Genomic DNA, 27,693 nt, shown 5'->3' with positions numbered 1-27,693 from the left:
CTGAGGGGCATTGCAGAGTTAAGTGTGTTTGTCACTTCAAACAACACTTTTCACGTTACATAGTTTATCTTTTGCTAATATAAAGATATTTATCAGTGCAGCTTTAACTAGTAAGCTATCAATCTGTGAACCAGATTGAAATTCAATATGATTTTGGGTTTCATATTGAAACTACGCTGCAGAAAACAAATGATCAAGTGTAGATATTCTGTTTTCAATTGAGCCTCGGTCTTCAGGGAAGCCAACGAGAGAAATAAAATAATCAAGAGTGACATTAATATGTTATCAATAAAGCACATGCAACGTAAACAATAAAAGTTAACAAAGTTTATTACATGTTTATATACAAACAACCCTGCAAGGCACACCTTTGTTTAAATAAGAATATACAATACATTTTATTCTTGAAAGCAAACAGGTTTTAGTTTTGAAATATATATTAATACAAGTCTGTTTAGTGTTGGACACAGAGAGAAGGCCCCAAGTTGTGGATGTTCAGTCGACACAAATGATGAAAGAAAAAAAAAAAAACTTTATGGTGTAAACAACTCAACATCTTCTATATGGTAAATTAACATCTTTAAATGTTGGACAAATTGTGTAGAAAATGGTGCTTTCTAATGAAGACCGTTTGTCCTCTCATGATTAAATTGTGAAAAACACTGTATTATAAAATCAGTTTAAACGTGAAAGCTTAACCACACAGGAGAAGAAGCTCAGCTGGACTGGAAACTCTTTCAGCCAACTGTTTGTCATCCATCAATACATGATTACGGAACAGCCTTTGTCGGTAGGACTCCAAAAACACAAGAGCTCTTATTTTGTACTTGATATTAAATGAAACTGCTGAGGCCATCTAGATTCAAGGAAGGTGTCTGTTTTCGTTGGGAAAAAAAAAGTTTTTATCTAATTTATTGGTTAAGCTAAAACACAAATTACAAAAAAAAAAGCCTCTTATAATATACTCCGTTAGTCATTTCTCTTTGTTAGGCCCGTGGTTGAGCACGCTTAAAACAGAAGAAGAGAGACGGAGAGGAAATTATAATAAGAAGTTGCTCAGCTGCTATGAAAAAAATATATTTGATTTGGCATTTGTCTTCAACAAAAAGTAGCTTTTTCATGAAAATCCAGGGTAAAGGCAACTTAAGCATCCACATAAAAAGCATATAGTTATAGTTGTCTGACTATTGATCATGTAGTGATCAGTCATGTCATTCTGTCACTCCACTGAAGCTGCCTTTATATAAAAAAAACATGTTTGTCCAACATCAATCAGGACATTTGTGAAATAACTTTTGTTATGACTGCTCACGGCGCATAAAGCAACGATTGAAAGATGAAAGGATGCTCGTGACAAAGGCCTTCCGTGACTCATGAAACAAAACAAAACTGAACAATGGGGCAAAAAAACAGAAAAATGTCTGGGACTTCAAGCTTAGAGACATTAAGATGCAGGCTGTCATTTCACACAGTTTGCCATCGTAAAGTGTGATGACCCACCGTTAACAGATTTGACACGTCAGATCGTCTAAATGGCTGCTGACTTACGCCGTCTGTAAAAACCTCTCTTTACCTTGCAACTAAAAGTTCAACAAAAGGTCCATCAATGTCGCAGTTTTCTCTTCATTCTCCTAGAAAGACCAGCAGGTGCCTGACCAGAGAGAGACAATCTATTTAGAGGCCCAGGAGGGCTGAAAAGAAGGGGGTTAGTCGGCATCTTTTCCCGGGACCACATCCTCTGGTGTTTCAGAGGCTTCTGGCTGCTGTGTGTTTTATTGAATATTCCTATCGTTGATGTTCTGGATGGTCGGCCATTATCATGCCAGGAGGCCGAGTCGCTTGACCTTAGCAGACAGGAAAGAGTGGATGATGAAGACTATGGTCTTGGGGCAAGAGTGGAGGTCCAGTTGCTGAAAGAAGAGACAGAGTTTGGAGAGCAGGAAATGTGAAAGAGAAAGAGAGTTCATTCATTTAATGATCAACATTTTTGCATGTTGCAAGATTATATTTTTTGCAGCGAACGCAAAAGTCTGTCACTGACTGAGTGAGTGACTGAGTGATGAAGTTACACGATTGGTCGGCCGAGTGTCGGAGTTTCCTCATTGGCCGTTGCTCTTTCAAAATGAAAAGGTGGGGAACAGTCCTTTATGCAAATGAACCTGTCGAGCGCGACACGTCCGGCTCACAAAACTTGGACGAAGCTGTCAAACTAGGTGATCTAGTCCTAAAATGAAACAAGATTCAGCAGTGGCATCGCCTATTTCTCACTTAACATGCTTTGAGAAGTAGATTTTGGTGGATTGTTTGGATGGAATAACAGAAAGATTAAGAGCAGGCCGCCATGTTGTTTCTAGTTTGAAACAGCAAGCAGAAAACCAGAGACCAATCAGGTGCATTACGCTTGAACGGCCAGGTAAGTGGAGCACTGCGTCCCCACCGTCCTGGTGGACATGTACCGCTGGATTTAACATTATAGACATGACCACTGACTATTTGTATAACAGTTTAGCCACAAATTCACAGACTGACCACACATGGTCCAGCCATATACTCAGTTTTGACAGTTTTGTGATGGCGCTTTTAAAAGGTACAGTGTGAAGAATCTGGCGGTATCTAGCGGTGAGGTTGCAGATTGCAACCAACTGAAACTTCTCCAGTGTGCTAAGCATGTAGAGAACTACTTTGGCTGATGCAAAAACGTGAAAGTGCGAATGGCCCTCTCTAGAGCCAGTGTTTGGTTTGCCTGTTCTGGGCTACTGAAGAAACATGGCGACCAGCTCCATATAGAGGACCCGCTCCCTATGTAGATATAAACGGCTCATTCTAAGGTTATAAAAACACAACAATTCTTATTTTCAGGAGATTATACACTAAATAAAATATATTATATTTCTGCCAATAGAGTCCCTTAAACACTACACACTGTTCCTTTAAGTTAAGACATATAATGTGGTTATAGATTATCTCACCATACTGTCATGTTTGATAACAACAATTAAAGCTAACTCAGACATATTCAATATAACAGCTCAAATTCATGGTGGCTTTATAATGATATTAAAAATGCTAATGGGAAAAAGGATTCTTACAATATCGGCCTCCGGGCCTCCAAAGTCGAGGAACATCATGCGAACTCCATCATCTGAGGACATTCTTAGGCGCTCGAAGGGCTGCTGAAGCAGAATACTTTTCCTGACACCCATCTCTTCTGTGAATAGTGTGAAACCCTCGTCAATGTGCACTCCCAGGGTACACTCCTTCCCGTTCCAACTACAGGCTGCCAGGGGAGAGAAGAAAAACATGGCTTACACAGAGGCGGACAAAGGGAAGGTAATGTAATGGTTTTACAGCACACAGCCGAAGTTGTTGTCAAATAAATCTGGATTTATATTACATATTTCTCTCATTTTGTTGTGAGCTCAGTGTTACGGTGTTGATACAGAGCCCAGAATTCTTGGCTGTATCCTATGAATGTGACACTGAAAGGATAACAGTGAGACTCAAATAATGGTTATTGTTCAGTGGAGATAATAGGTCTTAGTTAAACGGAACACTTGTCCTAATTCTGATGCTAAAATTAGACCATTTTAGGTTTTTAGGCTGGAAGTTTTTGCACCACTTCATGCTACCAGCAGAGGGCGATGTAACCGCATTACTCCACTGCACCGACCTGGTGCCTGTCTCACAGAGTAGGATTACCAAGTTTCCAGTAGAAACTTTGATGACTAATATACAGAATCTGGATCATGGAAATGAAAAGAGCTGCACTCAGTGCAGACATGGGCTTACTGTATAAGACACCGTATATACAGCTGTACTTGAAACAAAACATGCTTTGTCTCCTCTCAAGCTCTTCATCTATTACCAAAAGCTTTCCTTTCTAAAAACCCATTTCAAGTATGTTATAAACATGCAGCCAAAAGAGATTGAGGACATTTTTGTTGAAGACTACAGCCCCTAAATCGTTGTGCTATAGAAACAATAAATGCTAACTCCTAATCCTGCTTTGTGAGACGGGTCTCTATTATGTAGTGAGATGTTTGTGTGTCTCTGTTCAATAGAAACCATGTCCAAGCAGTGATTGTTTGCATTAAATAGATTTGAGGCATCATCAAATGTATGATTGAGCAGTTTGATCGATATAATCAGCGTTTTTGATGGTCAGCAGATCGGAATTGAAAATATAGGCATATTTAACTGCGTGACATTCACATCTTGACTTGCATCAGTCAGTGTAAAAGACATGTCAATCACTTTTAGAGTGACAGCAGTGTTTTGTATGGAGTTGTGGTAGAAAGACTCCTCTTTTATTCGCTTTTAGATCGATTGTGCCTTAAAGGATAGCACTTTTTCGTTGATGTAAAATAAAAGTGTGTAGTAGGGCTGCAACTAGCGACAATTATTTTCATTGTCGATTAATTTCTCGATTGATCGATTAGTTGTTTGGTCTATAAAATGTAAAAAAATGGTAAAAAATGTCGATCAGTGTTTCCCAAAGCCCAAGATGACGTCATCAAATGTCTTGTTTTGTCCACAACTCAAAGATATTTAGTTTACTGTGATAGAGGAGTAAAGAAACCAGAAAATATTCACATTTAAGAAGCTGGAATCAGAGAATTTAGACTTTTTTTTTTTTTAATTACTCAAGCAGATTAATAGATTATCAAAATAGTTGGTGATTAATTTAATAGTTGATACTCATCATAAACTAGCAGGCCTTCACTTTGACCTACTAATAGAGGCAGCCACTGCAACCTGAAGTAGCACCTCAACACAATTCTTTCTTTTGGCATCATATTATAGACCTAATATGCCTCTCATCTTGTGGCATGTAACATTTAGTGAATTCATCACAAGGAACTTGCAGTGCCATGAGAACAGGGCGACCCCAGTGGGAGTCAAACCTTGAACCTCGGTTGCATCACTCAGAACAAAAATTTGAATTTTTCTACTCGTAGGTGGAGGAGCTGTGTAGCAAGAACGAAGACAGAACTGGGAGTCAAAAAACAAATCTCTGCATCCTTACCCGTGGTGACCTCCTTGATGAGCTCAGCGGCGTTATGGCAGCCCTCCACCAGCAGATGAGTCCAGGTGGACAGCTCCTTGGCAGAATCCACCCTGAACACATGGGTCTCCACGCCCTGCTTAGTGCCTGAACGCAGGCCAAACGAGAGGTCGGAGTCCAGGAGAGGAGAGCTTTTCCCTGGGCCGGAGTGGACCAGTCTAAAGAGGAGGGGAGAAAGTATGACAAAATGAGAGGGTAATTAAAGATTCATGGAAAAGGATTAGCCAGAAGAGCAAATGAAGGGGTATGCGTGTTTATGCGTTACACAGAAAGTGATACAGATGTGTAAAAAAAAAAAAAAAAAAAAAAAAAGTGAGAGTGCACAGGAGAGAAAGAAGGGAGGAAAAACACATGAGTCATAGGTTCTGGTTCCACTAATGTTTTCCAAATGAATGTGACATCATGAGGCAAAATGTCCAACAGTCCAGTTATGGAAAGAGTGAGCTTGTGCTCTCTAGACTGGGTCTGTACAGGGTGGAGGATAGAAGTTTATTAAATGCCAAATGTGCTACGTGTGCTTGTGCGTGTTAAGAAATATTGAGGTGTATGTGTATATATGAAGGCATTTGTGTGTTTGAACCTGGTAGCAATGAGCGGGTGACTCTTGGTGGGGCTGCTGAGGCTCTCTTTGCTTTCAGGCAAGGAGGGATAGAGGAGCAGGTCTCTGTCAGTCAACATGGCCAGTATTGGTTTCTCTGGACCCTGGGTCACCTGCACATTTGTAACAGAGTTAAAAGAAATCATTTAAACTCATATGGTGCTTTACGGTTACCTGACATTTATGACAGTAATGCCCAGAGACATCAGTAGGTTGCAGTTATGAATAAAGGATGTTACGTGACCATAAATTAACTTGAGTTCACACTACATGACTTTCACAAGTCGTCAGATCGCAGTACTGTTCACACTACACGACTTGCTGTCTTGTAATCGGGAGTCTTTGAGTCGTTGTGGTTTTCACACTACATGACTGAGCGGCGACAGGGGGTCACACACTACAAGATTTTTCACTGTGAGGAATCCCTGGTGAGGTCTCCTAACTACATTTTGTCACAAAAACATGCGAGAAATACACGGTAAATGACGTGATACCATTCGGGATACACATTGCTGATGTTTTTGTAGGCACGGGTTTACAAAATAGCCTGCAACAACAACTTTGCTCCGTGTTGCAATCGCAACACATACAGTACCCCTCGTCCCCCAGGTTTTCCCTCAACCCGTGTCTCACACTCTCATTGGTTGTAGCTTGTGGCTTTCCGATAGGTCCAGATATTTAGCATGTTAGGCATCTGGAACGTGTCTGCGAGGCATCGGCGAGCCTCTCGGCTTGCGTCTTTGAGCATCTTACACATGACGCCCGAGCACCGATGTGTGAGCGGCAAGCCAACACGGATTTGCCTCTGATCTGGGGCTTTTGTCGGGGAGCAGAAAATAAGGGCTAAAGTCGTGTAGTGTGAACTAGCTATTATGTGCTTCCTGTAGTTCTGTGTCGCTGCATGCACTTTAGGATTGGATTACACTTTATTATGTTAGAAAGTGTCTTTACCCCAGAAAGACATGTAAAATAGCACAAAATCATATAACATATAGAAAAAAACATGCTAAAAACAACATTACCAAACATATAAAAAAGAGCTAAATACTATAGTGCAGGTCTTGCAGTATGGACCATGCATATCTGCATTCTTGCATACCTGCTCTGTAATCCAACCCAGATGTTTGACCTCCGTGCCAAGTTGCATGCTCTTCATCTCCTCCTTCACCCGTGGTAAAAGGTTGGCAGCGCCGGCCTGGATGGCGTTGTACCAAGACTGAGCCATGGCTGGGTCTTTCGCCCGCAGGAACACGGAGTTCTTTCTGCTGAACGAAATCACCTCGAAATACCTAGCAGATGAGATGAGAGGAGGAGAGAGGGAAGCAAGCAGGGAGACAAAAAAACAAAAGGAGAAAAGGGGCAGTTAGAGAAATAAAAGACGAAAGCTCAAGGGTGAAAAAGAAAGTTTCAGATATTAACAAAGAGAATATGTGAAGGAGATGGGGTAAGGAGTCCCTTTTACAGTATTCTCTCTGAGCCAATTTGCTATTTCCAGGTTGAGATCCGTCAGATTATTTTTTTATTAAAGAACGTATGAACTGAAAATCAAAAAATATGACGTAAAACTTCTAACAGCTGTGTGCTGTACCTGTTTTCTGTGTCCGGGGGGCACTGTTTCCGTGACACCTGGCACATCTTCAGCGGGATGCTGCGGGGCTCCTTCACCTCGGCAGGTGAGAGTTCAGAGCCCCTCTGAGGCGTGGAGGGGGGAGAGTCCCAGGGGAGGGCTGCCCCAGGGGACCCCGAGTTTTTAAAGAAGGCCGACATCTCCTTGATGTACTTCACTGAGGCAGAGCGAGAGCGTGAGAGAGAGAGAATTAGATAAAGCGGGACAGCCAGAAGATGTACAAGAGGACAGAGGAGGGAGAGAAAAAAGGAATTTGGGATGTGAATATGGAGCCTCCAGGTTCGGAGATGAGTTGAAAGCTGGAGCAGCACTTAACAGCTTTAAAAATAAACTCATCTGGAAAGAATTCTCTGCCACTTCAGATTTCTCAGCTTTTTACATTGTGCTTATCACGCTCTTTCAGGAAGCAAGTCTATGCTTCTATCCTAAAAGAGTAGACACACATATAGTATGATTTACTGGACTATATGTTTCTTTAATGTTGTACTTTTGTTGTATGTGGCTGATTCTGGCATGAGTGGGTCTGTGTTGGGCACCAGCTGGAGGCAGAGAGGGGATGTAGTTTCCTCCAGCTGTGTACTGACACTGTGTGGCATGGCTGAGGTGTTGGGGAATGCAAATTCTAAATAGCTTAAGGTCATTTATAATCTAACTGAATTGTTAAAATTCATTTGCTTTTATTTGATCTTGTGTTTTGTGTTTTATCACTGCACAACCAATAACCCTTTGGGGACAAATAGTGATTCATTGTAGAGCTGCAAAGATTTCCGCTATTGTCTGCCACATTATTTTCTCGCTGTTTTATCACAGCAGCCGACAGCCGTGTCTCCTTCTCACATATTATACGCTTAATTTCCTCGTAATCTTTCATTAGTAGATGTTTCTCACTGGGTTTAAAGTACGCGGAACGCGTTTACTCCATTGCAGCGTCCGTAAATCTGTGATCGACCTCGTGGTCTATTGAGGAAAGCAGTGAACGCGCATCTATCTGAATTACTTACACCTGGCACAACCTAGTCTCCTCAGCCTGGCTTGGCCTTCATGAAACGCGTCAGGCCAGGATAAACTGACTAGACTAGGTCTAGCCTCGCTTTCTCTCTTATCCTGGATTTCTTTATTCTGCTTTTTTGAAACAGGCCCCTGTTCTTTTATATAAGTATTTACAAAAGTGTTGTTAAAAAGATCGAAGTATAGATACATATGAACATTTGAAATGGTTTCATTATTAATTTTCTACAATATTGATACACCAGCTGCCCTTTCTGCTCTCTCTTCTCTCTGACAACGAGTTGATACACACACACACCGCTATTTATCTTTTAATAAAAAAACTAAAATGTTATGCCCTCAAAATTAGAGCCTTTTGTGTCGTTTTCCAATAACTACAATATTGCGGCACATAATTATTAGAATTATATTGTCTTTCTTTGGCACATTGCCCAGCTCTATTTTGCTCACATCTGTTTTTAAATGCACAGTTTTACCACTCACAAACCTACATACACCTACACACACAACCTTGCAAACACACACACACACACACACACACACACGGCCTCAGCTCCAGTCCAGTAGGCTGTGGTATGGGTTTGGCAGAAGTGGCCACTGCTGGAGTAAAAATAGCCCAGAGGACATGGCAAGGCATGAGGCTGAAGGCTGAAGGCAGCGCTCTGGTTTCACTGGGGAAGTATGAAGTGCTCTTCTTGCACAGTGCAAGAGGCATGTGGCCAGAGGGCAAGTAGAAGAGTCACAGCGCAGGACAACAGCGCAGAGAGAGACAGGGGGGGGTCCCACCAATCCCAGAATAGAGCCCGGCAATCAGGCAGGCAGGCAGCCATACAGTTATTTAGTTAAAACATCACACAGTACATCATATCCAGGACTGGGTAGTGGCTCCTTCCCTTTTATGGTGTTATTTCACTACAAATAGAGAGCACACTAGTAATTCAGATTCTTCTCTTCTATCAGGAGGTGACTCAGTGATTAAATAGAGGGTAAAGAATTATAGACAGGGGAAAAGTGTCAGGTTGTTTAAAAAGGACACGACCGCTACGGATGTAAAGCTCACACGATTGGCATCCAGCCCGCGAGGAGAGGCATCGCTTGGAAGTTCTATACGACGAACAAGGCGAGAGATTGTTCACTTGTTATCTTGTCCTTGGCACGGTGGATAAAACAGTTATCAAATTTCAGTGTCAATCTCCAGCCATTCTTATAAAAGCAGTCCCTCATTTCAGTCTAATCTGCCACTTTAAAATCCTTAGTATGATCAAAAGCCCAGGATTTACAATAAAGTGTCACTTTCTTGTCTCCCAAAATTGGTTCTAATGCCATATGGAGACATGTCAAATGCAAGAACGTCATAAAACTGTGTGTGCATTTAAAAGTAACTGCATGTACTCACACGTGAGCACAGAAAGGTTACGTGGCCCTAAGTAGGAAAACTGCCAGAACAACGTTTATGGAAAAAATTACTCTGGTTCCTTTTCAAACGTGATGCCAAATATTTAAAACTGGCAGAGCATGTATGTCAGAGGGGACTTAAGTTGCTGCGGAAAGGGCATGACCTAAATTATGAACACTATAAACATACAGTAGCTCCTCTGAGTCAGCACAATGTTCGCCGTCTTCCCATCTGCACCTCTTCTTTGGAATCATATTCTTTCTCAATAATATTGTCATGGATCTCTAATACTTCTTTAATCTTTCCCTCTATTCAGAGATGAGGCCAGTTCCCTTTTCAGTTCTGATTGGGATGTGGATTGTTTCCATATCTGAAAGATAAAAAATCTTGCCATTAAAGGTTTTTCACTCAAATCTATGAAGAATCACTGAGAAGAAAGACTTTTTCCCCACTTTGGATTAAGAGTATTGAAAATGCCTGCCTCATATACTCTCTCCCTGTATCATTCACTCTCTCTGGTTTACCAGTATAGGACAAACATTTATGACACAGTCTGGGTTTAATGCCAACACTTGCTCACACACTCACATGGCTAAGTAAGCACACATGCAAACACACACAAAGTAACGCATATCCAAAATATATATTGATGGTGTGGAATCCCCACAGCTGTGTATCGAGCCTCAGTGTTCTTGATACAGACTTGGTGTCTGCAGCACAGAAGGCTGGCATTGAACGCTTATTTGTACTCTTTTTTTTTTTTTTTTACTTGTTCTTTGACACATAGTTTCTGATTTAAATCCTAGTTTTGACAAATATAAGCTGTATTTTATTCAGACACGTTTCTATTATGACTACTGGTGTTTAAATAGCATTTAAGAATCCTCAGCTTTTGGTTGGATGAAGAAAAGTGTTTTTATCAGTGGGCAACCTCCAGGTCTCAAATGTGAAGCCAATGCAAAAGTGCCTTAAACTTGCATTCTTTCTAACAGCCAGCAGGGGGCGACTCCTCTGGTTGCAAAAAGAAGTCTGATCATATAGAAGTCTATGAGAAAATGACCCTACTTCTCATTTGATTTATTACCTCAGTAAACATTGTAAACATGAGTTTATGGTCTCAATCGCTAGTTTCAAGTCTTCTTCAATACAGCGTGATGTTCATTTAGTAAATTATGGTCCCATTTAGAGTCAAATAGACCATAAAGCAGGGGATGATTTAGGGCGTAGTTTGTATTCTTACAGGGGAAAAAAGTTTTGTTGTGTATTGGTACCTAAACTCAGGTATCTCAGGACCTAAATGTAAAATCACTCCTTCGTTACCACTGTGGTTTTTGCTCTATGCCCCCCTAACGTTACACTTTTGTGTATGGACTTGTTGGCATACGCACTCACACCCACCTTACATGACCCTAATGCATTAGAAGGGCCTATAAAAGTTTATTTCACTTGACTACTTGCCTAATTTACACTATGCAGAATCAGCTAAATGTACCATAAAAGATTTGTGCATTTGCAGACAAAACCAGATCCATCGGGGATTTGTAGACTGGGAAGCAGTGAGCAACCAATATGTACCAGCTCCAGCTTTGAAGTGGCTGTCAACTTGCATACGTAATGTTTCATGGAAATGAGCTTCTGTCCACTTGTTCCTGTGCCAACCCATTGATGTTTGTACCACGGGGAAGCCAACTGCTTCCTTGTTGCTGGACCAAGGCCATTCAAAATTGATGTGGTCACTCTCAATATGGCAGGCTGGCCACAGAACTGGCAATGGAAATGGGATTGTTGTTTCAAGTGGAAGCCATCATAGAGGATCTCCTAAACCCTGCAACTATACGGAATAAGAAAGAGCCGCAGGGTTTCCTCTTGTGGGTAAAGGTACAGGTAAAGACTGGCACTTCAGTCAGAGATGGCTATCTGTAAAAGGATGTCATGCTGATGGCCCTACACTTTAAATAAAAGTTTCTTAAAAACTTTGTTGGAGAAAGTCAGGAGTGAGAAGAAAGCATGGCTGCAGGTGCTTAATATCTGGCACGTAAACAGTGTTCTATTCTCAGTGGTCATTATTCTTTATTATGTAAGCGTGAGTTTATGTTTGTGTTTCATGCTGCACAAACTGCAGAACAGAATAGGCTGGGGGAAAAAACAACAATCATATCAAGTATAAGGAGATATTTACTTTTGTAAAGAGGCTTTACTTGTCTCCAATGTGGAAATGATCGCATTGGTGTTTCCCAGATTAGAAATGTCAGGCATTAGCTGTGGCCCCGCATAACAAATGGGACGAGATAGCTTTCAAACAGAGTGGTGAATGAAAAGGAGAGAGGGATGGGGGAAAGGAATGAACAACATAGAGAGAGAACGATTGAGAGAATAAAAAAAGAGTGAGACAGGCGATACAGAGGCCGAACATACAGTTAAGCTCAGCCAGAAATGTTGCCATGAATACCAGTGGCGGCACATTCAATACAGAGCTAAAATTAGCTGAGATGGCACTGTTATTACTTTAGCTTATCTGGCAGCCAGCGAAACTACTTTTGTACTGTGTGTGTGCGCGTGCGTGTGTGTATGAGGAGTTTCTTTGCTTCTTCTGCAGAATCTGCCACTAAGCTTTTCCTGCTTAAGTCTTTACATTGAACCTCACAAATCCTGACCGGACATTTTCAGCCAATTCAGTTTTGACACAATTCACTTAACTGTGGTTGGAAAAAAGCTTTTTTTCTTTTCCAGTTCCCAGGATGACGGTCCAAATTGCCAAAGCACAAGTTTAAATTTTCAAACTTTGCTTAACCAATTGTGTCGATTGCCTTATATACATATAGACACCGAGACAAACCAACATCAACCCAACCCTCAGCCTGCATCCACACACTCTGATGGTTTAAGGATTCTGAGAGTTGCTTCTACAGGTATCTAATCAGAAAAAACAGTAAGTTCATGTAGTTTGACATGCTTTAAAACGTGCGGTCAAAAAGTGCCATTGGCTTGTAAGTGGCGAAACAATGCTCTAAAGCTGAACACAAGCTGAACTTCCTCCCCCCCCCCCGCCGCCGCCACTGGTTACCGTGGGAGCAGCTGGAATGTCATTGGCCAGTCAGCGACCTCAGAAGCATGCTGTTGGCTCTGTAAACCATGTCAGACAAAGAATGTCCCAATGTTACGCCACCAACGAACAGAGATTTCTTGGGCCAAAACAACATCATAAATAACATTCAGTACATTGAGGTCAATCGAGGTAAAAGATAATTAAAATCATGACCGGGCCCACTTTAAAAGTCTGCTAATCATAAATTAGATGGTGTAGAAAATTTGGATTTTTTATATTTTGAGACAAGATGGTGATTGTGCCAAAGAGGATGCAACTAAATATTAGAAAGATATTGCTTATGTCGTGACCCCCGCCTCCTTCTGAGATAGTAAAAACAATAGTAAAACAACGTTGGTATCACGTGGTATCTCTGGGTCATCAGTTAGTGAAAAAATGGATAAATGGCTGAGATTGACAGTAAGTGCCTGGCAATGACTTGTTGTGAAGTAAATGCAACAGAACGGGGGAGGGAGAACGCGACGTCTAGTGGTATCAATGTTATCAGTAGCACCTTATCCACATCAGTGTACACAACAATGTATTATCAGTCAGGCTCAGCAGATAAATGCATGGTTTTCTACTCCGACTTACCAAACCCTCAGGTGGTGTTTATGTCTGTTTTGAGGCATGTGTGTACATGTGCAAAAAGAAAGTGTACATCAGTGTCTCCTTTCAGTGATCTCTGTGAGATCACGTACAGTTAATAAATGTCAGGTTTGTGTGTTCGCTGATTAATGTGTGTCTCTTTCTGGCAGCGTCAGTCAGCCCAAGATTTCCCCTGTTCTGAATGATTTAGATAAGTTCATTGTTCCTATAGCCCATCTCATTAAAATCATGGATAAATGCCAACCTGGGGGTGGGAGAGGGTGTAAGGTATGGCATGAGAGAGGCCGAGAGGGAGAGAGAGAGAGAGAGAGAGAGAGAGAGAGAGAGATGGCAGACTTTTAAACTAATTCACATACTGCCAGAGCACAGATTTGATTACTTTGCATAGTGTGTCAGGAGAGTTAATTATCCTAATTCAACAAAGTGAAAGTGAAGGAAACTTGAGCAGGATCTGGCAGAGGACAAGAACAGAGTGAAAGGGAGGTTGAGCGGCAGACATTTCCACTTTACTTTCCAAATTTTTGTATTTTTTATTTCCCGTCTGGAGATCTGTCTGCAACGCTAAGAAACTCAGTTTTCCATTTATAGGTTTGTGTATATTTGCTCGGTGTGATTTAAAGCGGTAAGTTGCTGTGTGACTTATGAACCTCATTAGCAGTTTGGTTTCTTCCCTAATGAGGCAAATGAAAGTGATGTTAACATGTGATTCTCAATTTTAAATAGCGATGGGGCTTTGGAGGAAAATTTAAATAGTTTAGAAATGTCTCTGAAATGTTACGTGATGTACTGTAGAATGATGCATAATACTAGTGGGTTATTATGTGCAAGTGTATATGAAATCCTTAACCCTCTGAGATCAACAATAGGCCCATTTTTGTCTTTTTAGAGGGAGATAGCAGGTCAACAGTAGATGTCACGTAGAAGTGGTGTACATCACCTGAAAGCTGGGAACCTGAAGATTAATTTGAGATGTCGCTCAGCAGTATTACTGATAATAATAATGGTTGATACCATTTGTTACACAGTTTTGGTGCTGAATTTAACACTTTTTTTACCAATCAAGAATTGATAAAAATGATCAATAATCCCTCCAAAACACAACAAGACCTTGAGGAGCACCATAGAAACAGCAATGCTGTGATTTGGGATCAAAGAAACCCCCTTTTTGTCAATATATCTAGGAAAGCCATCCATCCTCCGAATGCCCTAGGTCTCTAGTTTGGTGTTGTAAAGTTTTATGAGGCTGTGATTATCCTAGAGGTCACAACAGGTCACTTTATACAGTGAGGTCAAGTTTAAAAAAATGGTCTCGCTACAATGAAATGGCTACTTTGGGGACTAACATCATGAAACATAAATACAGTTGGGCTCATTGGATCCACACGAGTCTCATCTTTACAGTCATACCCAAATTAAGTAATTACAAGACTGTTTAGGGACCCCAGTATGCAGACATATTCCAAATACACCATTTTAGAATGGGCAAAATAACACACTTATACGGCATGCAAAAAACTGCATAGTTTTTGCCCAACACAGCATGTGATTATCATAAAGTGGGCATGTCTGTAAAGGGGAGACTTGTGGGTACCCATAGAACCCATTTTCAGTCACATCTTGAGGTCAGAGGTCAAGGGACCCCTTTGAAAATTAAAGTTTTTCCTCGCCAAAATTTAGCCCAACTTTGAAGTGTTATTTAGCCTCTTTCCCGACAAGCTAGCATGATACGGTTGGTACCAATGGCCTCGTTAGGTTTTTCTAGTTTTATATGCTATCAGTACCTTCAGATAACTCTAAAACTGAACCTGCTACGTTGGGTTAGGTTTAATAAATTTAGGTTGGCTGGTACATCGGCAGTTTTTAGAAATGCTGAAAAAGTCAATTAGCCGTACTATTTTTTGTTAATTTGTTTAACAATTTAATAAAAAAAAATGATTCTGAATGGTACACCCTCCCATGCCTGCCTATTACTCCCCTTCCTCCATCCCCAACATGCACATGCTGCACAATGCTGTGAGATGGTTCAGTGGAGCCTAAGCCTGTAATGAAGTGAGAGAGTGGCACAAAGACTGGGCCACCAATTTATCAGGGGCCCCGAACCAGGGCAGCGGGGTTCAGAGGGGGCCCGTTAAGCAAACTTGACGCCACAGAGGGAGAGAGGGACTGAGGGAGAGTTGTGATTTAATAAAGCTATGTTATTTTGGGGGTTAATCCATTCCCTCGCCAAGTCTAAGCGCAATGTCCTCACGGGCCAGCGGCTCTGAAGGAAGAGGAACCAGGCTTTGTGTCCGCAGGGTTAGAGGTTTCACAGCGGGGATGCACAGAGACATACAGGACAGAAACCCAGTAAATACAGTACAACGCAGACTGCAGGAGAAGATGAGTGGTGTGGACAGGAATTGTTCCGTCATTATGTCTCATGACATTTTGATTTAAATACACACACTGTAATTGACTTTATTGCTCCTTCTTGGTGATTTCTATCTGATGTTTTTATGAGAGTAATGTGTAGTGGCAACAAGTTTTTAGCACTGTAAAAAAGCTTTATATTTATTTGCTTTTCTTGAAAACAAAGCAGTTATATTACTGTGCTAACACTCTGTCACCATAATTGCCACATTTCTCCTGTATTTCTCCAGATTTGTGATTATTTTCACACCTTTTTTCCCCCTTTTTGTTATCACAATCTATTTCTGGGCACTGTACAGCGTGTATAAGCCCTACTTTTTCCACCCGGACAACAATACAGCTACACCTAACACTGTTTCCTTGTAGAAAAGAGCTGTTAGCAACACAACTCGGTTTGAGCTGAGCTCGCCGCACATCACAGCGCCCAAAGTCGGGCTTTGCTCGACGCAGCGAAAAGCTGTTGTGGCGCGGCGCAAAGCGTTGGAAATAATGTGTTTTAGAGCGCAGTGGTGCCGTTGTCGCGTTGTATATGAAAGGGCCTTCAGTGAGTGAGAGACGGAGAAAGAAATGGAGTACTCAGAGAATTAAATACTCAAGCAGCAGCAAAAAATTAATGAATGAATGAGTGAAAAGTGATGAATATAAGTTTATGCCAGAGGGGCAAATTATTCCGTATTCTTTCCTGAGAATTAAAAGTAAAATAAAAAAGTATTTAAGATAAAAATGCTGTTGCAGTTTAGGCCTACTTATGCTATTTTCATTCTCTAAAAGTCACCAGAATGTAGGAAACAAAGTCCAAAGAGAGAGGACCCCCCGCTTTCACTTCAAAATCCTCCCTATTCTTGAGGTCTGATGGTTGGCAAGTATGTCTGTCACTTTTACAATACACAAACAAAGAAAGAAGCTAGATGACAGAAAGAACTATCCTGGCATGATACAACAAATTTCAATATATGTGGCACTCCTGTGGATTTTTCCAGATAACCTGCAGCAAGAAAGTACAAAAAAAGTTTGACTTTTCAGAGCGATGGCTATATTTGTGATTGTTTACCTGAAAGAATTGGAGCACCAGCTGGGTGGGATTTATTTCTCTGAAAGTGCCAAAAACATTCAGTAACAGCACACGTCTTCTTGTGTCCTAAGGAGACCCAGATCACGTAGATATGTTGTATGAATCCGAAATTGAAGGTTTTTTCAACCAGGTAAGAAAGGGGCAAGAAATCAACTTATCTAGGTCGGTGTAAAGAAAGCATATGGAACCACATATTCTACTGGTGGAGATACAATAAGTGAGCTCTGTGTGTGTGTTTTTAAGTCTGCTTGTGTGCGTTGGCGTCAAACGGGCGGTGGTGAAATGGAAGCAGGAGAGAACTGGCCAGCCGCACACTGGAAAATGTACGGAGACATTCTTCACTCCCATTCCTCAGTTTCAAAGACATTTCATCTCACATGAAAAGAAAAAATAACAGCAAAAAATAAGTTTTTATCTCCAAACGAGACTACCCTGGATCAGTCAAGGTTAACTGAAATACCAAATTGAATAGAATTCCATTTAGTCACCAATTAAATCAGACTGTGGACCTGCGCTCTGCACTGAACTGCTCTACAAAACAATTCTACATCTAGATAATGATACATCTGAAATTAAGAGAAAGCCTTCATCTCTTTTTACTGTTAAATAATTCATTTCTATCTATCAGAGCTGAACAGAGGAGAGCAAAGTGAGCCTTGAGAACAAAGATCCAATAGGTAGTAAGAAACTTGGGGGGGGGGGATGTGGCTGAGGGATTCAGTCAGGCTACAAGGGGAAGGTTTATTTTCAAAGTAATAATTATACTGTCACAGGAGCGAGAGCCAGAAAGTTTTAATTAGGTGATAAAGTACATGCATGTCATTGGCGTAACTTTACAGCTCCAGCACCAACACTGGTTGGGTTCATACATTTATGTCTTCACTGACAAAAGTATGAATTTTGAGCAGCCATATGCTAGTTGAGAATCTGATCACACAGTCAAGTTTACCATGTGTTTATTAATTGTGCACAGGCTCCCCAGTAAATCATTTGATCGTTTGATTTCACATGGTCCGCACACTGGAATGTTGGAACATGCAGATTTACTTCTCAACTAGCAATTAAATTTGACAGACAGGTCAAATTAAGGGGACAAAAATTAAAAGCAAAAAATGGTGCATGTCCAAACCACAACTTTAAATTGGACTTCCAGTTATGAGAGAAGTTTTATCCGCAACAGATGTCACGGCAACATTGTCTAATGGACACTATCGTTCACTTGTTTTTTTGAGACATATTTCATTAGATGACAATTGAAAGGTCACACCAGTGGCTGTGGCAATCCAGCATGACAAGCTATCCAGGCAATGTTTGGGGACAGTCTGAGAAATGTATTAATCCTGCAGGTCTGACTCAGAAGAGAAAAAGGACAGGATTCTTGTGCTGCAGAAGACAGCGACCAAAACAAGAGCTACTGATTAAGTAGAACCAAGAATAACGATAGATCTTACAATCTCTTAAAGTGACTTATTTAGACTGTGCAACAACAGTGGTCATGTCACAGTGTGAGAGATGGGCCTAAAAAAATCTTGGTGGGATATCAATTTGAAGAATGTCCAATTATGTGATGACTGAATGGTGAATTGTAGTGCTACAATATGTCTTGGAAAAAAAGTCCTAGTTTGCGGACATTCCGAATTTTTTGGAGTCCCGGCATGTCCCACAATTCGATTCGAGGACCACTGTTTTTGATTGATGACTCAAGATTTGACCACGTTTCTCGCACAGTGTGAAGGGACCTTTAGAATTTAGAGCACCTTTATTTTTTTGCTGGATATTCTCAGAACACCCGCTTCGAAGGTTATCAGCCGATTGAATGGGTGATATCAGCAGTTATCAGCCTCATAGATATGAGTTAGAAGGGGTCTGCTACACCTACTAGTAGGTGTAGAAGGCCGTTATCATATATTCACATGGTTGATCACGGATATGAATACAAGATGATGACACCGACCTCTAGTTGCCATAGTAATTATGACAGGAGCAAAGGAGGAAGTCAGACGCCCATCTGAAGCACTAAAGTAAAAGATCTGAGTAATGTTATTTCAACCTCTGCATTAGCTTTGAATCATGTGTGGACACCCACTACTTAAACTTGATTTGTCAGCTTAAGAGACAATCTCCAGAGCTATGGCTTACCAGGCAATATCATTTTTGCCTTTGTGGGTTGTATAGCTCGGGATATTTTTCAACCTCAACAACAAGTCTCTCCTTGTCCATTCATCGTCACACATGAGAGACAGCAACAGCAAGAAGTGAGAGATGCTAGCGAGCAGGGAGCGAGTGGAAAAAAAAATGTGTGTTTTCAGTGGCGGCGAGGCTGGAAATAGGACAGTTGCGTGAAGAGTTAAGGGGCACGTCAACAAGCACCGGCGCACACCTAGCCAACGCCAGTGTAGGGGGTGTACATAGAAAACAATAGTGGCAGCTGTTTTTGATGCCCGCTGTTCAGAGGTGGTGTGTTTTGGCCTTTAGAATGGTAGTGATAACCACTGATACGCCCATTCAAATCGGCTGATAACATTGGAAATGGGTGCTCAGAGGGGGTGGGGGGGAAGAACTCCTAGAGAAATGAGAGATACGAGACAGTCAAACGAAAGGGCTACTGGAAAAAAAACACTCTATACCACAGGGAGATGCTGCTGCCACCCACCAGAGGAACAGATTAACTGCTACACAGAAACACCAACTCTCACATCTCTGACTGGGCTGAGGCAGCTTGGCCCAAAGACACCACATGAGACTTTGCAGTTGGAAACTGTGAATTAAGAAAATCTCACTTGCCTCCCTGGCTTGCACGGCCCAAAAGGAGACATGGGCCAGCCTCTGAATCAGCAGTACAGCTAGGAGTATGTGTGTGTGCAAATTCATATGCAAGTGCATACGCGAGCACCGTCTATTTACAGAATATATCATGTGTGAACACGACTGAGGCATATGTTGCTTCAGTAACAGAACATGAACCTGTATAGAATGAATTCTAGACAAAGAATGAATGGTATAGACAGTCTTTGCCAGCAGCACGCTAGGTCCCAATGAGGAGCTTTAAACTTTACTCCCGAAGGTGATTATATTCCATAAATCACTCACTTAACCAGACTTGAATCGGTGCAGGAAGATATGGCTGGAGTATATATGTCTTTCTGCTGGCCTTGCTTAAAAAAAAACTATATAGTATCTTCATTTGAGAAGCTATATTCACACGTCCTTGAATAGCTTGATTTGTAGATATGAAATACGATTTTTAGCCCTCAAAGCAAAATGTAACTCCAACTGCTAGTCTGCAGTCTTCAGCCTTCTGAAGGGCTGCCTGTCATGCCCTTGTATTAATAACCCAGACTATATTAATGTAACATTATGAACAAGATCTTAAGTGACTACATACATAAGTGGGTTAAATCTACTGTTCACACAACTTGTATGTATGCAATACAAATGCAGTAATTTTAAGTATTTGATGCAGAGAAGCACATGTGAGTGTGTCAGAGAAAGAGAGAGATTAGGTTTGGGGTTAGCTCTTGGTGAGAACGCTGACAAAGCATCCTTCAGCTAATACTCATCACAGACCCAAATGAACCTCTTCAAATCTAATCTCGCCTCAGGCTCTCCTGAAACACATTCCTACTTGTGCATATTGAATTTTCACATTCTGACCATTCAAAAGCACTTCCAGAGGAGTGATGCAGTCAATGTAATGTAGTCACATTCACTGAATACAACCACTGTGTCCACTGGGAGTTCATATTAATAGCTATGATGAAACTTCAAAATGTAGCCTGCGTGAAAGGGCATCATCTAAACAGCATGACAACACATGACTCTAGTTCAACAGAGGTTGCCTCTAATGTTTATCTCCCTTTAGAGAGAGAGCTGCACACTCATAAAGGAATTCTACGCATCTGTGTTTCAACACATGCTGCTTTCTTTAGGACTGAAAGAAAACCAGACAGGCCTTTTTGAGTGACATATATAGGGTATAGAACAGTTGTTTCAAATCACCGCGCAATCAACATAGAAACAGATCACAGAGCGGCAATTCACTGCCAAGAAAGGCCTTCAATGTCCATAATCTAGGAATCAACAAAAGTAGAAAATCACAGATTAAAGAGCAAAGTAGAAAAAAAAAAAGGGAAGCAAAATTTCAAATAAAGAAACATGTTCTGGAGAGCTGTCTGCTAAATTACCTTTCTATGTACTTTATATCTATGTTCATGGTGATTGCCATGTGAGCTCTCTGATTTGAATCACCTGTTCTCCGGAACACATGCGTACTGGTGGGTTTTTTTTCTATGGAAGAAGGCAAAATGTGACCAAAAAATGTTGATTTATAGAATTAAAAATCTCCTCTTGCATAGTTAAATACACATTTTAAAGGTTGGGCTTTTGTTTACACCAATAAAGATATTTACATATCTTTACCAAACTGCAAGAGGATAACATTTTACATCTTAGTTGTTCTTCTTTTTTTTCCTTTTTTTTTTTTTAACGTGACATAGTTTTCCCAAACACACTGGACTTTGTACAAAGTTGATCAATAGTTCATGCTTACACAATGGCCAACATCCCAGTGGGGATTACAGAAATCAGGAGATTTGATACAGCTAACAAGACATGTCCTGCTAAAAGAAGTTCTAGACAAGGGAAAGACTGCAACCGTAGAGCTTCCATAACTAAGCCTTACTTAATCCATGTGTGTGTGTGTGTGTGTGTGTGTGTGTGTGTGTGTGTGTGTGTGTGTGTGTGTGTGTGTGTGTGTGTGCACTCAGCCTGAGCACTACTACCTTAATGAAAAGGACAGGGCAGAAAGAAGCAGCAGTGTCCAGAAATGCCTTGGCAGAGGAAAACCCTCATTCTGTCCCTCACCCTCTTGTGCACACACATATGCGCACAGACTCTCAGGGAAATTATGTCCCTCTGGATATCCAAGTAAATTCAGGCTGACATTAAGCTAATACCCTCACCAAGTACAAAAATGGACCTAACCACATGGAATAAGATTGTCAAACTGTCTCGTCAGACTGAGGCCAAAAATTTACTTTTTAATGGTACGTTTCAGTCTTTTTAGGTGCCAAGTGGGAAGCACTCCCCATACGGAATAATAATACCAAACAAATACGATTCTTCTACCATTTCAGTCATTTCAGATTGTAAATCAGTACACTATCTGCATTGTGTTTCTTTATTAACTTACACTGGGGAGATCACAGTATTTTTCGCATTCTGGTATTCAAGTATGAGACCATTAATCCATTGAACTTATCTGTAACACAGTTTATATGAGACATTTTTGGTTAAGTCACTGAGTGTTAAATACCAAAACGTCAATCAATCAATACAACAAATGCTCTGACAAAGAAAAGAAAAACAAATATGAATTCTGCCCATGCACTCTGCGCCGTCACCAGAGTCCACAAGCTGCTAGCTTGACAGCTGTGAGTACTAACAATAGCCATGTTCATTGTTTATGTTCATTATGATAATTTGGGGGGAGTGGCTTTGAAGGGAGGCCTAAAGGGCCGGGCTGTCAGTGTTGCCGACTTGGCGGCTTTTTTAGATTTAGGGACATTTGGAGCTATTGCTGCTAGCTACTTTGATTGGAAAAGAGTTGGCAACACTGGACTGGGTTTTTCAGTTGGATCATTTTCAAGCTCTATCTCACTGGTCTCTCCAATGTTGCCGAGCCCAGCTTTAAGGGGTCAGCGTTCTAAAAAATTAAGTGCTTGTGAGATCATCAGAAGTTTCCTACCCCCCACCCTTGGTCAGAATTGATTCTAACCTTTTAAAACTGCCAATCTTTACACACAGCTGCCTCCAATTCTTTTTGTGTGTACAAACACCAGGGAGAGACAGACACAGGGGGCAAACGACATGTAGCGGCGGCACATTTTTCCATCTAACGCTATGGATTAAGACTTTTTTTCAACCATATTGTTGGAACAGTGGAAGAAGCAAGTGGAAAGACAAACCAAGACGATTTTGGTCAGTTTTATTTTTGTTTCTGTCGGGTTGAATGACGATATGCTCCGCTGCTGGAACAGCTGATCTACCTGCTGAAACTACTAGGGGCGCGGCGTCGCTTGCACGCGGACACGACGTTGGGGTTCGCTCACGGCGGTGTGGTGGGGTCTGTCCAGGAAGGGTGGTCCGGTGCCAACGGGCCTGGCCCACCATTCAGACCCTTAAACAAAGTGCGGCGCGGTGGCCTCACACACACCCCTGCGCTGACAGTAAAGAGTCGAACTGAACGAGCCACACATGTTTTACCAGTAGTAACGTTACTACCAGGCAGCGCCTGCAACGGTTAATAGAAGGGAAATATTTATCTTTTAAGATGGGGCGAATAGTAGCATAAACTGTTGGATTTTTTATAATTTAACGACTATTCGAAAAATTGTGACACATCCCTAGTACATAGTAGTTTGTTTCAAATAAACCGAGGCCTTTAGTCACTAAACTAAAGGGTCAAGTGTACTGCCAGTAACCCAAACTGGTATGTGAATGAGGTAGTTGCAGCTCTGCACAGCCAGATATCCAGACTACGGGTCTCACAACAAGCCTCACTAGCTCAATCTTACATTTTTCCCCTGCGCTACGAAACATAGTGTACCAGCACTTTGACTCCTTGGATACATGAACACAAAGTCACATGCACACACACACTCTCTCTCTCTCTGCCCCCCACATTCACGGTGTCCTGACCTGTCCTTTGTAGACCATTTATCCTTCCTCTCTGCTTTACACCATGTGAGTGTTAGAACGTGTAGTATGTAGTTGTGTACTTACTTTGTGTGTGTGCTTTTCTGTCAGGCCTTGGTTGCTTCATACAATAGTGGAACATGCCTCACCTTGGCTCGCAAGCTGGTGGCAATGATGGATGCATTTTCAGGGAGAGTAGAATCCAAATTAAAATAGGGTGAACACAGTTCAGAGACCAGTGCTACATCAACCCGATCTCATGGGAAGGCGTATTAATAGCATGAGTTTTTAAGGACATTCCGCGTGTCATGACACATTTTAGGCTTTTTGCATGTAATTTATACACTACGGGCTTAACACCGTAACAAGTATTTGTGCGTGCCATTTAACGCCTTGTCATCACCGTGAAATGGTCGCAGTTATGTGTTTAGGCAAACAAACCACTCAGTTAGGTTTAGAAAAAACATCATGGTTGGGCTTAATAAAGTATGTTAACCAAGTAAAATACGTACGTAAACAGAGTAACATAAGTATGAAAAACACGTCACTAATTTAACTTCAAAATAACTCAACACTTTGGGGCACGAACACCGGTCTCGAACACTGGTCTCCTGATAGAAAGTCCTGTGTTTGTTGGACCCATTCACCTCCCGTCCCGCCCACCATAAACTGTCTCTCGCACTTTTTATTCTACGTCGCTAGCTCTGAGCGTTCACGCGGATGTGTTTGCATTGCAGTCATGCTGCAATCCATTGCAAGTCGGAAATTGATAATTCCGAGTCAGTGTTCCCGACATCAAATCTAAATGCATCCTAGTGCATCGGCTTGGGAAAACATGGACACCCGCAGCAAACTGATGTTTGTATGGCAAGTCTCTAAGCTTCACGAGCATTTACAGAGGACCTTCATCAATTACCGCAGAGCCATTAGCGAAGGGAAATGGCGTAAAAAGTAACCATCTTTAAATTAACAACTTTCCTGATAGATAAATCTTGCCCGAGTTTACGACTTGGAATTCCGACTTCAATGACTTTTCCTTGTTGCAGGTTGTTTTTTTCCGAATACTAAAGACTTAATGGTGTACACATGACACGCCAAAAGCAACAAAGGCATTGTTACTGCACGTGAAAAGACTTACAAAATACCGTGTCATTCATACGCCATTTGGTGAGACCAGGCTGGCTATGTACTCCAGCTCATCCAGTCCCTGTAGAGCTGCTTCATATGTCTGCAATCTTTTTTTATTTCTGTCCCAATTTCTTTTTCATTTCGCATTTGTTCATTTTTGCTCCATAAAGCCATGTGTAATTGTTTCATGATGTTCTCACACTTAACAATTTCGCAAAATTGATATATAAATCTCCCAATTTATTGTGGCAGCCACCCCGTAGGTATCCGTAACTCCACTATAACGGCACATTCAGGTGTGATAATAGGGTGTGTGTGACTGGGAAAATGTCGAGGAGATCATGTACCTCTCTTCTCCATCCTCTTCCTTTCTCTCTTCACACTCACACTCACACTCACACACGCACACACGCAGGTGTGCTCATACGCCCATACACAAACACACACAATCAGGCTGTAAATGTCGCTGGGCGGAAATGAAGACACCAGTGGTTGTATGGTTTCATCTGGCCTGTTATATTTATCTGACCCTCTCAGGTGTTTACTGTTCCTCTCTCGAAGACGCACATTGATTATTCCATCACCATTTTGATGTAAGGTGGAGGAAGAGGAAGCAGACGGCATCTTATTGTAAACACACAGAAAGGCAATTTTTTTCTTTCAAACAGACGTATTGACTGTGCTCACATTCTTATTTGTGCTAGAGGTTTAGGAAAAACAGGAGGCAGAAGGTTTTACACACCTGGGAGCTGCCTAGTGCTGCCCCTTTCTTCTGCTGTTGGCTACTAAGCTACTGTGTGGGAAATTAAAATCATATTATTTATTGAAAATCTATAAGGTGAACAACGGCAAAACAATTTCCAGCTGTGCCACATCTGCGCAGCTTTAAACCCTTAACCCTTTCTCAAAAACAATCTTGTTTTTTGTTTTCTAACGTTTTAATTTGACGCACATAGACAATTTTGAAGTCAACACTTTTAGCCAGTACACACTCACTGAAAGAAATAGTAAGCATCCTTGAAAACATCCTTCACCTTGATTATACCGCTTCAGGTATGAGGCAGAGCTCAGCAGCTTTGATACAGGCTATCAAAAATATTTCTACTTGACTTCCAAAAGAGTCAAAAAGGAACAAAAATCCTGCCGCGAGCACAGAATGCCAACCAGGCTTCGAATGTAACTCCCTTAAATGCTGTGACATTATCTACTATCTGACATATTCAAGTAGTACTGTTTTCACATATTCCACATATTTTAATGTGAGGCAGTTTCTCCTTGATCTCAGTCAAGGCCGTCTGTGTTATGAATTTCACAGTCAGAGCGATGCAAACTGCCTTGAGCGCAGCGGTGGTGGTGGCTTGTTTGTTGCTGTGCACACATGTAAGAAAGACTGCTACCTTGACCTTTAACACTGTACGGGGTGCCAAGAAGGAGTTTGTTTCTGACTGTGTTTCTTGATAAATTGCCAAAAAACGAAATAAACATTGTGCTTGAACTTCATGTCATTTGTATTCACAAGTATTTATGAGATGCACAAATAGTCTTGAAAGAAAATCAGAATCTTAAAAACTGCAGCTGGAAAGTGTTGACCAAAAACTTTCACTCTTTATTTCCTCTATTCCCTAAAAATACTCCAAAGCTTCTCACTGCAGGTCCAGCAATCTCCGGGTCAGACAGCCGTACACGCACAGAAACAAGCGAAGGAATCTTAGGACATCAAAAAAATTCTCACAAACACGCGCACACACACACTCAACCCCTCTCCCCTCAGTGAGCCTCCAAGCCTCTTTTCGTCTCCTCGCTCCTCTATCAGGTCCTCAGGGGGAAGGGAAACCCATGAAATGATTCCTGACATGACGGATCACAGAGCAGCGCCGGTTGAGCCGTCTGATATCAACACTTTTCTGCCTGACTGTGGACAAGTAAGGCGGGGGGATTTGCAATGATTTCCCCTGGCTGTTGCTCGAGCTGTATCTGCTCCGCCGACTGAAGTTACTGACGCTAGCCCGCTGTGCGAGCGAGCTAACCCACGAAAATGCTGTCACATAGAAAACTGGTAACTCTGGTTTTGGTGATCCTTTCTTAATATTAATTTTCTCAAGAGTTAATCTTATCCGTGTATATTACCATTAAGTTTATTGAACCTGTTTAAAGTGTTAAAATAAATAAGTGTTAGGGTTTGTTTCATCACAGTTCCTAAAGATACTTTTTTGGACATACTGGGTTTTCATCTAGAAGTATATGTCGAAAGCACCTAGGGTCTGAAGTGTCAGTTCGACTCACGTCACTGAACATAACTGTTTAGACTCTGCGGGTGAGCGCGCTCTGAAAACACGGACTTTGACACACACAGAATATACAGATCAATGGAAAGAATAATAAAAGCAAAGCAACAGTGTCAAGTTTTATGGTTGCTGATGGAAACATATTCTTTTTGAATGGCAACATACTGTATAAAACATCACTCAAACTTTGACTTTCAAACTTTGACGCTGGGCATTTGTAGCGAGTGAATTTCCAATTCAACCCAGTGACTTGAAGTCAGCTTAATGGTGGGAGACGCAGAATTCCTGTGATGCAATCAGTTGGCAAGACCAAAGATTGTTTTTAATCCCTTTCTTCTGTCCTCACAGCTAAAGACCACGTCGCAGATTAGACATGTTGTTTTTCACAACTGCTGGCGGACTGATGCTTTTAGGCAGTGCCCGTTCGGAGCGCGTGCCCATCCGGAACGGGCCGATTGCTTGGCCCCCAGAAGTTCTGCTTGCAGCGTTGTCGAGAACCGCGGTATGGCTGCTTGTACCCGCCAAGTGAGAAGTTGATTGAATGAACGGTTCTTGAGATATGTGAAGGGCAGTCATACATACATACATACACAGACAGACAGAGAGAGAATACTTCCTGTATAGTTAGATGATGCTGCTACAGAATCCGACATATCCTTATTGACAAACTGGAGGTATCTGAAAGGATTTAGAGATCGATGATCTCCTCTATAGA

At 41.5% G+C, this 27,693-nt stretch overlaps 1 protein-coding gene across 1 annotated transcript in view; it reads right to left on the bottom strand.

Annotated features, from left to right (window-relative positions):
• Positions 1–312: 312 nt before the first annotated feature.
• The window catches only part of snta1 (syntrophin, alpha 1), a 42,460-nt gene continuing 15,079 nt past the window's right edge, over positions 313–27,693 (bottom strand). Inside the window, exons 3-8 of the mRNA XM_074641912.1 lie at positions 7,252–7,447; positions 6,763–6,952; positions 5,646–5,776; positions 5,027–5,223; positions 3,090–3,277; positions 313–1,910 (exon numbers count right to left, since the gene is read on the bottom strand). Of these exons, the coding sequence (XP_074498013.1) occupies positions 1,818–1,910; positions 3,090–3,277; positions 5,027–5,223; positions 5,646–5,776; positions 6,763–6,952; positions 7,252–7,447 (995 nt within the window). The 3' untranslated portion in view covers positions 313–1,817. The remainder of the gene's footprint in view (positions 1,911–3,089; positions 3,278–5,026; positions 5,224–5,645; positions 5,777–6,762; positions 6,953–7,251; positions 7,448–27,693) is intronic.

The sequence above is a fragment of the Sebastes fasciatus genome, chromosome 1 (assembly GCF_043250625.1).
Source record: "Sebastes fasciatus isolate fSebFas1 chromosome 1, fSebFas1.pri, whole genome shotgun sequence".
NCBI classification, from domain to species: Eukaryota; Metazoa; Chordata; class Actinopteri; order Perciformes; family Sebastidae; genus Sebastes; species Sebastes fasciatus.
Note: the sequence above shows the minus strand (reverse complement) of the source record. Positions and strands in the feature narration are given on the sequence as shown.